The sequence below is a fragment of the Ceratotherium simum genome, chromosome 1 (genome assembly GCF_057802395.1).
Source record: "Ceratotherium simum simum isolate JZ-2026a chromosome 1, ASM5780239v1, whole genome shotgun sequence".
Taxonomy (NCBI): domain Eukaryota; kingdom Metazoa; phylum Chordata; class Mammalia; order Perissodactyla; family Rhinocerotidae; genus Ceratotherium; species Ceratotherium simum.
The window spans coordinates 105227521-105240714 of record NC_141900.1 but is presented as its reverse complement, the minus strand read 5'-3'; the positions used below and the strand labels follow the sequence as shown (position 1 = coordinate 105240714).

Genomic DNA, 13194 nt, shown 5'->3' with positions numbered 1-13194 from the left:
AAAGTTCGGTGCTCTCACCGCTTTGTCAGCCCGGGTTTGTTTCCCGGCTGTGGAACCACACCACTCATCTGTCAGTGGTGAACCAGAGGACAGAGAACCAGAAGAGTTTAAAACTGTACATAGCTATGTACTGGGGCTTTGGGGATGAAAAAAGGAAGAAAAAGGAGGAAGATTGGCAACAGATATTAGCTCAGGGCAAATCTTCCCCTGCAAAGAAAAAAAAAGAGAAAGTTGAAACTGTTTGCTACGGTGAAATGTGTAGATTTGTGTGTGTTCCTTTAACCATATAGGTGTCCCTCATTAATTTATGCTATGATTGACTAGTTTACTTCATATTGATTTTAGGCAGGGTGATAAATAGTAAGAGATTTTGTAAATAATATATATTCATATTAGCTGTTTATTGGTGGGATTTAAACACTGTTAACCCTCAACTAGAAACCTGCTTTTTAAACAATATTACTAATTTAAAAAAATTAATTGTATGTTTTTGACAAAGTTAATAGAAAAAAAGTGAAATGCTAACTTGCTAAACTTGAATGGAAGGAGTAATCTGTATTACACCAAGCACTGAACTGGGTACCTTACCTTTTATTATTACTATTTTTTATTTATTTATTTATTTGTTTAAATAATTTTATTTATTTATTTTTCCCCCCAAAGCCCCAGTAGATAGTTGTATGTCATAGCTGCACATCCTTCTAGTTGCTGTATGTGGGACGCGGCCTCAGCATGGCCGGAGAAGCGGTGCGTCGGTGTGCGCCCGGGATCCGAACCCAGGCCGCCAGCAGCAGAGCGCGTGCACTTAACCACTAAGCCACGGCCGGCCCGGTTTTATTATTTTTAACCGATCCTTTATCTGGTATTCTGCAGGTTCAAATTGTTGTACTAGTAATGTGTAAAGACTTTTTTATAGCTGCCTAGCCCCGCATGTGAATGTTCCTTTTCCGGGTTTTATAAAGAGATTTCTTTCCCCTTTGCCCCTTTCAGCGATGTGCATTTTGTAAGCACCTTGGAGCCACTATCAAATGCTGTGAAGAGAAATGTACCCAGATGTACCATTATCCTTGTGCTGCTGGAGCCGGCACCTTCCAGGATTCCAGTCACTGCTTCCTTCTTTGTCCAGAACACATTGACCAAGCTCCTGAGAGATGTAAGTTTATACAGATGTGTTTTTAAATATTTATCAGCGAATTTACCTAAAATTACAAATGTTATAAATTCCGTAAATGTTATTCTACTTAAAAGGTAATATTACATAATCTTGGTAATCTCTGTGATCTTTGCCAGAGTTCCTTGATGGGAATCTGTTATCAACAATATCATTGAAGTTAAATCCAAAAAGTTATTTCCTCAAAAGTTCAAGGATAGTTTGCATGTTTTTTATTCTAATTTAAAAAATTTTAAACTACTGTAGAAATATAGAAATATTGAGTATATAATATTTTAATATGTACTATAAAGTAGGTCATTTAAAAAGTTAATATTCAGTATCTTTTACACTAAAAAAACACCCAGTTGGAGAATTAGAAGAGATTCACTCAGATTTATTTCAGGATGTACATTAATAGGATTACCATATGCTTTTGAAATTCTTGGAGATTGTATAGCCCTGGTAGTCATAATAGAAATCTGTTAGTGCTTCTTCTGGATTCACCTATCTTGGTTATCTATAATCCTCAGTTGTGCTTTTTTTCTTTCTTTTCCAAACAGTATTTTAAAATTAGGTGAAAACGTTTAAATGTTGAAATTTATGTTATACAGAAAATTATAACTCTTTCCTATGTTTATCGTTAAATAGAGATCTTACCTTTTTCTTACTGCAGTCATGTGCCACATTGTTTCAGTCAGCAACGGACCACGTATACGACGGTGGTCCCCTAAGATGGGTATCACACAGCCTGGGTGTGTGGTAGGCTAGACCATCTAGGTGTGTGTAACTACACTTTGTGATGTCCCCACAAGATGACATCGCCTAACGACACATTTCTCAGAACGTATCCCCATCTTTTCTCAGAACATATCCCCATCTTTAAGTGACGCATTTCTGTATATGGATTTCCAGTGAGCATGTATACTTTGGGATCTTTTTCTCTATTAAATTGAGTTTCCAATCTCATTGTGAAATCTCAGTGATGCTTTATTCAGTCACCTCTTAGTTACCTAATTGTTAGCTTTTACCTCTTTCTTACCAATGTTGATAAAGGCTTTTTTCTATCTTTTCCAGCTCTGTGAAGCATAAGTGTAGCTACCTCAGGCATAAACTAAAGTAATCTCAAATACAGTTGGATTTCATAATCATTATTTTATCTTTGTTCAGTACCATAATTTCATCTTCAGTTAACATTATTTTGTGTTTACATATATAATCATATTGCCCTTAATTATCATACAGATGCAAATTATAGGTAAGGCAAACTGCATGTCAAATTGTATTTAGGCTAATAAGGGATTTAAAATTTTAAAAATGTTTTGGATTACACACTATTAAATCTGGGAAGAAAAGAACATTCATGCATAGCAACTGTTATGGGTGTTATTTTAAGACCTCGTTTAGTAAGTTATTGCACCAAGTCCACAAACTACCGTGTCAGTCATGAGAGTGGTTATATTCTGGGTGGTATGATATACTTTGCCAGTCAAATAAAACAAGTGTATATGTGTTTAAGAATCTAAATTTTATGCAGCCTTTTGTACTTAGTTGTGCTTTAGACCTCAGTAAACAACATGCCGACTTTTCTATGACTGTGTTTCTAATGTTAGAAATGTTTTTACTTAGTTGCAGTGCTACTTGCTACTTCAGACTATGTTCTAATAGTGTATACTTCATTTATATGTTAGAGATCATGAGTCATTTTGTGAAATAATGAAGTATAGGAACTGAGGTGACATGATTTGATATCATTTATCATGCATATAGTGAAAGGTTCATGCTGGCCACATAAAGCTAACAGATACACTGAAATTATTGGTACTGTGCCTTGTTTCAAAATAGACTTATGGAGACTCATAAAAATACATGAACAGGGTAAAATAAAACCAAAAATAAGCAAGAAAATTTGGCCTTGGGAAAATAAAGATAGAATAAAGTGAAGGTAATCGTGAGACTGATACCCAAAATAAATGCATACTTCCTAGACCTAAGCCACAAATTTGGCTCCAGAGCTTTCCAGCAGTCAACACAAAGAAGGAAATATGAACAGTTGCCTGATTTGTAGTAATATAACAAGAATTCACTTGATACTGAGACTATAAAATACACTATATACTGCAGTGAAAAATTGTCTTAAAGTAGCTGCCTTGCAGTATAAAAAACAAATCCCACAGTGCAGTCTCTTATAACAGCCCTCAAAATGAGCCAGTGGTATAAAACCAAAGCCCAATTGAGTAAATTCTATTCCTTGGGGATCTTAAACAATGCAGTCTAAATACACAGCTTTCTGACCATCTGTCTTAATCCAAGGATATAGAGAATATTGCAGATAGAATATATTATAACAATATACAAGACTATGCAATGGTCTTCATAAAATCTTTCATAAATATTTCTATCTGTCCTATTGTGAGTCATAGCACAAGGCACGTAACTTTATATGTTTTAAAAATAGGGATATCTTAAATGACTGTTATTATGAAGCTTAAATGACACTGAAAATCAGGTAGCATTGTACCTTGTATACAGTCATGTGTCGCTTAACAACTGGGATATGTTCTGAGCAATGCGTCGTTAGGCGATTTTGTCGTTGTGCGAACATCATAGAGTGTACTTACACAAACTTAGATGGTACAGCCTACTACACGCCTGGGCTCTATGGTACTAATCTTACGAGACCACCATCATACATGTGGTCCGTCATTGACTAAAACGTCATTGTGCAGTGCATGACTGTATATTAATTTCTTTATAAAAAGGTAGTTGTTTTAGCTCTTACCTAAGTCTCAAGTTATATGTATATATTGAATATAATACTTTATGCTGCTGGCTAAGTGTAGAGCAATATGCTGTGATAGCTAGCTGAGTTAGAGTAAGATTGACATCTTTTTATGAAAGTTGAAAAATATAACAAAAACACGGACCTCATTAGAAAGAAATCCCAGCAAAGAGAGTGTCTGTGAGCAAGGCCAAGAGTTTTTTTTTTTTTTGTGAGGAATACCGGCCCTGAGCTAACGTCTGCCAATCCTCCTCTTTTTGCTGAGGAAGACTGGCCCTGGGCTAACATCCATGTCCATCTTTCTCTACTTTATATGGGGCACCGCCACAGCATGGCTTGCCAATTGGTGGATCGTTGCACGCCCGGGATCTGAACCGGCAAACCCTGGGCACCGCAGTGGAGCACACGCACTTAACTGCTTGCGCCACTGGGCCGGCCCCATGGGCCAAGATTTTTGTTAGAAAACAGTTTTAGGGTGTTCTGTCATAGATAGTTGGTGGTCATGGCTCCAACATCATTTTCATGTTGATGCAAGTATACACTAACCTTGTCTGGAAATTTTACACTAAATGTCCATCTAGGAGACATAGCCAGATATAGTTTCTAAGTAGTATTTTGCCTCTCAGGGGAAGCTGCATGGCAAGGTGTCAGCCGTGCAAGATCAGAGGAAAGAACATTCCAGGCAGAGTGAACAACTACTGCACAGGCCTTGAGGAATGAGCTTGGCATGATTATGGGACAGATAGCCAGTCATTGTGCCTGGAACATAATGTCTAGTAGGTGGATAGTAGAGACAGTATCAAGGTGAACCAAGACTAGGTTGTGTAGGCCTTGTAAGCGAGGGAAGGGGTTTGGATTTTATTCTGCCTGCAGTGAGAAGCCTTTGCAGGGTTTAACATGGGAATGCTATATCTCTTAATCCACTCCCCCTCCCCCAATGTATTTACTTTCATCACTCAACTTTGACTCCTTTTACTTCATTTAAGCTTTTAACTTCAACCCCATTTTCTTGGTTGTCTTTGTATCTCTTGACGCCAGGTCCTGCCACTTTTCTGTTACCCTAAATTCTGTCGGCCCCCTGGCCTTTCTTACCTACTTGCCTACTATATGGGCCAGCCTCTCTGGACAACATCCATGGCTTTCTTTTTCTTTCTAGAGATTCCATTTGATAGGCAAATCACCCAGCACAGTGTCCTGCCATTGATGAAAACACAGATGATAGGTGCTGTGATGTTGATGGAAGTTACAAAGCTGTGCTGGTTTAGTCCTTCTTAAATTGATGTTGTCTGGCAGCAACCTGACTTTGGTTGCTCTTCACCAGCGCTTTTATTCTTATGTGCTGTCTAGACTTTCTTAAGCAGTAGTCTCACCTTCCAACTTGACCAAGTGTAAGGATCTATGATAAGCTCCCTTCTAATTTAAGCTCACTGTTTTTGTCTTTTCCTCCGTCTCTTCTGTCACAGCTGTCACTTAGGAAGTGACCTTGTCCAAAGCTTATTTTTCTGTTTCTCCCACTCTTTTCTTGCTCCCCCTACATCATTTAGTTTCTTTATTCTATGCCACTGCTGGCACTTTCCTTTCTCCTTTTGTACATACTCAGACATTCTTCACCTTCTTCGCCCTTCCAGTGGGAGTCAATATTGATTACTAGTAAAGACCATGAATTTGGAGCCCGATTGACCTAGATTTTACTCCTGTCCTCTTAGATTACCTTTGGCTTTAGTCTTTCACTCAATCTCTCTTGCTTTTCCAACTGCTTAAAGAAAAACTTCACTTGATTGTTTGATTATTGCTTCAAACTGAATGTCTATGGCTTGCAGACGTATATGTATGTATATGTACATATACTTATATCTGACATGACACTTAAGCTGTCCAGTAATAGCATCATCTTATGCGTGACCTGCAAAAGGCTTTTTGTATTTCTACATGTATCTTCTCCCTGATTGGGGAAATGGTTGGAACCAACCTCGTTTCTTTATGTAGTACTTTTTTCTATTATTATTTTTACATAATGCATGCTAAATGTTTTTGGACCAAATGTATCATGTGGATGTTTTTCTTTGCCTAATTTATTACTAGTGATCCATAATAATCAAACAATGTGACAGTATTGTCATTAAGGAATTGCTGGAAACTGTCATAGAATAAAAAGTGATCTCTCCCCTAGTGATACACACAGTTATCTTGTTGTAGAATGGCCTTTGCTGTATTTTATAAAACAGTGCTATGCAATAGAAATATGATGTGAGCAATATAAGGAATTTTAATTTTTCTAGTAGTCATGGTAAAAAATTTTGAAATTAATTTAAAAAATATTTAACCCAATATATCCAAAATATTAATATTTCAACATGTAGTCAATAAAAAATTTGGGGATATTTGACATTATTTTTTGCCTAGTAAGCCTTTGGAATTTGGGCTGCATTTTATACATACAGCACATCTCAATTTGGACTAATGTTTCCATTGTTCAAAAGCCACATGTGGCTGGTAGCTTCCATGTTAAGTTGAAGTGTCAGAGTAGCAAACTCTAGAAAATTTCACAGAAGCATTTTAGATGGTGTTCTGGCAAGTTACAGTAGAAAGATGAATGGAGTATCTCATAATCAGAGTTCAGTATTTGCCTCAATTTCTATAAGTTTCGAAAAACCAAGATTAGTTTTTAAATTTACATAGCTTGAATGAGTAAATATTCGTACTCTTTTAGTATTAAGAAAAATAATTCCCCCTATTATGTTGTTACTGTCAAAAATGAACTAATATATGACATATCTATTTTTCAATTAGTGATTTATTTAAAATGCCTATCAGTTAAGGAGCCATTTTAAAGTGATTTTAGAAGTAAGTCCTTTATTTAAAGTATGTTTAATAAGACTTGATTTGTGCTAGGCAATTGAAGATACAAAGTTGAAAAAGACAAGGTCCCTATCCTTCAAGGGTTTACTGTATTGTGTTATAATTAATTGATTATATAACATATGGAGAAAGGAATATTCAACAACTAAATGGGTATTTAGGTGTGGCAACATTAGATATTCAGGGAATATGTTTGAGCAGTTTTGAAGACTTCTTTGGAATGGGCTAGAGGCACAACAAAGGAACAAAATTTCAAGCAGAGGGAACAGAATGTATCCATGCACACAGGCATTTTGAAAAATTGCTCTGGATATGTAGAAGATGATTTAGGGAGGAGGTCAGAACCATAAGCAGGGATTCCATTCAGAAGATACTGCAGTTACCAAGACAAAGTGTGATGGACTGAACTGCACAAATGGAAGGATGAAGGATGTAAAGCAAATTTACTCAATAACAATTCGTGTCCGGTTGGCTCAGGGAAGAGTTAAGAGTCAGCAGTGATACTGAAGTTTCTGCCTTTACCCAGCGGTTGAGAAAAAAGGGAGAGGTTTAGTTTTTTAAAAAGTTCTATTTTATTTATTTATTTATTAAAATTTTTTGTTTATTGCAGTAACATTGGTTTATAACATTGTATAAATTTCAGGTGTATATCATTATACTTCTATTTCTGCATAGATTACAAAAAAAGTTCTATTTTAGAGGTGTTTAGTTTGAGTACTTTTAGGACATCTGGGTATTGAGGTCCACTAAGACTTGAAAGTAATGTTTTGGGGTTAGGATGGAAGTTTGGGGCTGGTGATACAGATTTGGGAATCATGGTGGTATATTATGACATGGGATCACAAAGAGAGACCATGGGGAATTAGAATAAAGGAACAGAATGAAATCCCAAGAGACTCCAGCATTTAGAGGGATTGTGGAGGTACAAAAGCTAACACAGGAGGATGAGATGGAGGCATGGGGAACCTGAGGAGAAATCAGGAGAAAGCTGTCATCATAGAAGCCAAGGGAAGGGAAATTTTAATGTGGGAGTGGATAGTAATGTAAATGCTGTAAAGTGCAAATAAGGTAAGACCTAAAAAGTAACCACTGGATTTCATAGGTTATTGATAGCCTCCTTAAAGTAGCTTCAGATGAATGGTGGCTGTGGAGCCACCAGGGGTCCAGTTTACAGTATACAAATATATCCCAGGGCCTGTCTGTGTACTGCCCTCGAGCTCTGAATGGTTTTTACCATTTTAAAAGCACTCTAAAATAAAAACAAAAAGTCTGTATGCCAGAGACTTTTATGGCCCACAAAACAGGTTTGCTTCCTGGTATAAGGAAAAGGAATAGATTATTACTCTTGTTTCAAGATGCTTGACTGGGAAAGTAAGAAGGTAGAAAGGGCTTATAGCCAGAGAGGACTGACGAAAGCTTCAAAAAACAACAGAAGAAAAATTCATATATACAATTTAAAACAGTCCTAAGATAATCAGCTAATCAAACCATTTAGTTGAGAACATAAGTGTCAGATATAGGCATATTTATTTATATCATCAAATTGGTATGACTTTAGAATACGTTATTTTCCTTGTTATATTGTAATATGCTTGAATTTGTGTACTTGGCAAGGCAGTTTATTCTTATTTATTTAATTTTTAGATGGTAAAAGAAGTGCCATTTCTCTTGATCCACATTTAGGGATAGATGATGTCCATAATTATATAGATTTTAATGCTTTTTTAGGACTGGCAATTAATATAGATGAATATAGAATTAGTATATGAAGTATTGTATTTGTCTATGAATATGTAGCTTCCATCTTTAACATTCTCTCTCATGCAGTATTTTCCAGTATTAAAAAACTCTTATTTGATATGGATAAAAATTAGTCTGTTTATGCTAAAGAAGCATCTTAATCTAATTGATATTAACATTTCTTAATTTTGTCTCTTGAATTACCTGATTTTGTTAATTTCAAAACATATTTAACATCCACATAAAATGTTTATTTTTGCACTGCAAAGCGTCTCTCAGTTGTTATTTTCCTGTTTGGTTCTTTTCAGCAACCATATACTGAGCATTAACTAGGTGCCCAGAATTATCATTGGTATTAGAGATACAAAATTAAATAAGAACTGCTTATGGTCTCAAGTAGATGTAGGCATAAATAATTGCAAAACTATATGATTACATTTAATGTGATTAAATTTAGATTAAATATATTACAGTGTTTTTATTGAGACCTTATTCTGATTGGATATCAATTCAATGTGGATAACTTCAAGTGTCTGAAAGATTTATCATGCAAATTCCCTTCAAGTGATTTTTAAACTGTAAAGTCAGAAAAATATTAAATTCTTATACAACAATTTCATTGTTTTACTGTTAATTATAGCAAAGGAAGATGCAAACTGTGCAGTGTGCGACAGCCCGGGAGACCTCTTAGATCAGTTCTTTTGTACTACTTGTGGTCAGCACTATCATGGAATGTGCCTGGATATAGCGGTTACTCCATTAAAACGTGCAGGTTGGCAATGTCCTGAGTGCAAAGTGTGCCAGAACTGCAAGTAAGTTTTAATTTCAACTCAAAGGTGTGTATTCAGTTTGAGAGACCCTGTTATTAGGTGCTAAAGGTTTGTGTAATATGATAAAGGTTCATAATGCAGCTATATTCATTCACACTGACTTCAATTAAAAAAAATTGCTAGATATTTATTAACATTTATATTACTTTGAAACAAGTCTAAACAAAAATTAATTTTAATAATTTAAATTCCTCTGGTTGCCTAAAAAGCTAATTTAAATTTGCCAACAATTTTTAATAATTTTTTTTTTATAATTTTATTTATTTATGTTCCCCCCAAAGCCCCAGTAGATAGTTGTATGTCATAGCTGCACATCCTTCTAGTTGCTGTATGTGGGACGCGGCCTCAGCATGGCCGGAGAAGCGGTGCGTCGGTGCACGCCGGGGACCCGAACCCAGGCCGCCAGCAGCGGAGCGCACGCACTCAACCGCTAAGCCACAGGGCCGGCCCTGCCAACAATTTTTAAATGAATGATATTAACAATTTAAAATAAACAAACAGAAAAATAAAGCAGCTTTTTTTGAGGGAGACCGGGGAGGAGATTTAATAGGAAAATAAACCTCTAACTATGGAAAGTAATTATTATAGTGAGCCAAAGAATTGGTGATATGTTTGAATTTCCATTCCAGGAAGAACAATTAATCCTAAGAATACTGTTTTAAAAAAAACCTTTATGTCTGTCTGAAAAACAGTGACCTTTGGTAGATCCTTGTCACCATAATACTGAAACGAAGTACTGTATGGCATTTAAACATTTGTAATGGGGTGATCTTTTCCTATTTGTGTATTCCATCCTTTGGTCATTTCTCCAGTCTTTTCTGTGATTTTTTTTTTTTTCTCATGTTATTAATTAGCATGATAATTTGGGGATATTACCTGCATCTACAGCAGTCTTCAAATTGTTTACAAGCCGAGGACTTTTGTAACCAGGAGAAATTATGCCCAGCACAGCCATGATCAGTCTGTTTTATTTGTAATTTAATTTGATAACAATCATCATCACTATCTTAGAATTATGTGGAATAAGTAGGACCACATGCTCTTATATTTTGGTAATTAAAGAAAATACCAGTAAACATTTATTTGATACCCTGTATCTGTGCCTAGTTTCTTGGGAAGGAATAAGAGAACTTGAAGAGTGTTTTTCCTCCAAGATCTTTCCATGTAGCTAAAGAGATAAAATATACAATTTTACATGTAAAATTTGTTAAACTGAGTAAGAAATAACTGGAGGCCAACTAACCTATCTTCCTTTTTACTTCTGTTTATCCCCAGGTTTTATTCAGCAGTTCCTCTCTTAGCTCTTCTTGCATTCCCCAGTGTTTCTTTTCCCCTCCTCTTGAATTAAATTCTTAGTATCTGAGCGTGATTAATAGCCAACAGTCAAGGCAGAGAGCATGCTGTAGGGCAGGGGCCCAATCATTCAGACAGAAGAGCGTTCAGGGAAAGATTTTAGGTTTTTGACTACAATTTTTAATAATTGACAAGATTATTATTCTTATACCTATTTATTTAGCACTTATTGCTTAATGGATATGCTAAGCTCTTCAACTAGAATTATATTTAATTCTCACAGTAAGCTTTGATTATAATTCACATTTTATACCTGAAACTAAGAGGACTCAAGTCTAAGTTAGTCTGGAGTCACATAGCTAGAAAAACAGCAGTCAGAATACAAATATAGGTCTGATGCCAAATTTGATCCTCTTTTTATTATATGACGACGTCTTTCCAGTTCACTGTGCCAAGATTTGTTCCTTTTCATGTAGCTTCACCTATCAGTGATAGCACCTTCCCCAAGAAAGGATGGGTTATGAGATGTTTAAAAAGTAAAGATCAGAGTCATTCATCTTGCCTTAACCCCTCCGTCTTTGCAGGAATCCTAAAATGACTAAAGCAGGTTCACCATAGGTGAGCATTCAGTAAGGATAATCCTTTAGGGACCTTTTGATGTCTGTCTCATCCTCTAGGGGATTACCTCTATCATTATCGGTGCATAGACAAAACAGACACTGAGGTATTTATGAACTGGGCAGTTCCCAGAACTGATTCTTTTCATGATTACTTATGTTACAAACATAAGTTTAAAGATAAGGCATCATTAATGCTATCTTATTTTTTAGACAATCGGGAGAAGATAGCAAGATGCTAGTGTGTGATACGTGTGACAAAGGGTATCATACTTTTTGTCTTCAACCAGTTATGAAATCAGTACCAACCAATGGCTGGAAATGCAAAGTAAGTTGTTTGTTTTTTTAAGAAAAATATCATCATCTGTATGTTTTTTATATAGAGCAGACAAATCGGATACCTATTCAAATCTACACATTACCATCAACTTTTTAAAAACCAGCTTTATTGATGTGTAATTGATATACAATAAACTGCACATATTTAAAGTCTATAATTTAATTTGACACATGTATACACTCATGAAACCATTCATCACTTTCAAAATAATGAAGATATTCATTGCCCCTAAAAGTTGCCTGGTGCCCCTTGGGAATCTCTCCTTTCCAACTGTTCACTGCCCCTCCCCTCCTGTCTTCCAGACAGTCTGCTTTCTCTCACCATAGATTAGTTTGCATTTTCTAGAATTTTATATAAATGATGTCATATAGTATATACTATTTTTTTTTTGGTCTGGCTTTTTAAACTCAACATAATTATTTTGAGATTCATCCATATCGTTGTGCATACCTTTTTATTGCCAAGTAGTGGAGATACCACAGTTTGCTTATTGAATCACTTGTTGGTGAACTTTTGGGTTGTTCACAGTTTTAAGCTGTTATAAAAAATGCTGCTGTGAAACTGTTAACTAGTATGTGTATAGTGCTTTATGGCTTAGAAATTGTTTTAAATGATTTACCTTTAATCTTCCCAGAAACTCTCTGAACTAGGTAGTATTCCCATATGAGGATACTGAAACACAGAGATATATTTTTAAATCCATTAATTTAAAATCCAGAGACAAAATACATTACATTTTGATTGACTGGCTTTTAGGTGATTTTATAGTGATTTTATATGTACATATACTAATGTGTGTATGTACTTATGTTTACATTTGTATTAAATATTTGTATTCATATTGTATGTGCATATGTATTATGTATATTGTACCTCCCTTGTGGTAGTTTTGGTAAGTGATTATTGACTTCGATATTTAATTTTTAGATACTGTTTAAAGTTTCTCTTGGTTTTGAGAGTTAGATGTGATCTATAGACATTTTTCCACTTCTTTTTCATTGCTTAAGATATTAGTCTTTTTGTTTGGGACACTTTTAAGATGTATTTGCAGTTATTTTAAATTTTTTCTGGATATTCTTTTAGTCAGTGATTCTCCCTTCTTCCATTTATTTTGGTATTTGCATCTTGATGACCCTGCGGTGTTCCATGCTGGCATCTTTAAGATTCTTGAGGCTCTGTTGTCTGTGTCTCTAAACCCTGTAGGTTGGCTGGCAACTCTACCTACTGGCCAGAGTCAGTATAGTAAGTACCAGGTAAACAAGAACAAATTTTAGAATTATTTGTCCATGGAAGCACAAAATACTTAAATCTTAAAATGAAAGTAGAAGGTAAGAATAATTCAAGTTTATCTTTAATTCTCAAATGACTGAATAAAACTAATTTTTTTTCCCATTTGGAAGATATTTACAAACAATATTTACTATGACCTTTCTTTGAATGTTCTCTAGAATGAATCAATCATAAAAATAGTTCGATTCTTTTGAAATCTACATAGGTAAACTAATAAATTCTAGATTGAGAGCTGGTGAGGGCCTAGTGGTTAAGTAAATTGTCCATATTTAATTATTTGTAGATGCAGAATA

General features: G+C 35.2%; 1 protein-coding gene across 13 annotated transcripts in view; it reads left to right on the top strand.

Annotated features, from left to right (window-relative positions):
- KMT2C (lysine methyltransferase 2C) overlaps positions 1–13194 on the top strand; it is a 277698-nt gene that overhangs the window by 139363 nt on the left and 125141 nt on the right. For all 13 annotated transcript variants that reach the window (XM_087433406.1, XM_087433446.1, XM_087433401.1 and 10 more), the window contains 3 exons: positions 991–1153; positions 9172–9343; positions 11485–11599. In XM_087433406.1, the coding sequence (XP_087289532.1) occupies positions 991–1153; positions 9172–9343; positions 11485–11599 (450 nt within the window). The remainder of the gene's footprint in view (positions 1–990; positions 1154–9171; positions 9344–11484; positions 11600–13194) is intronic.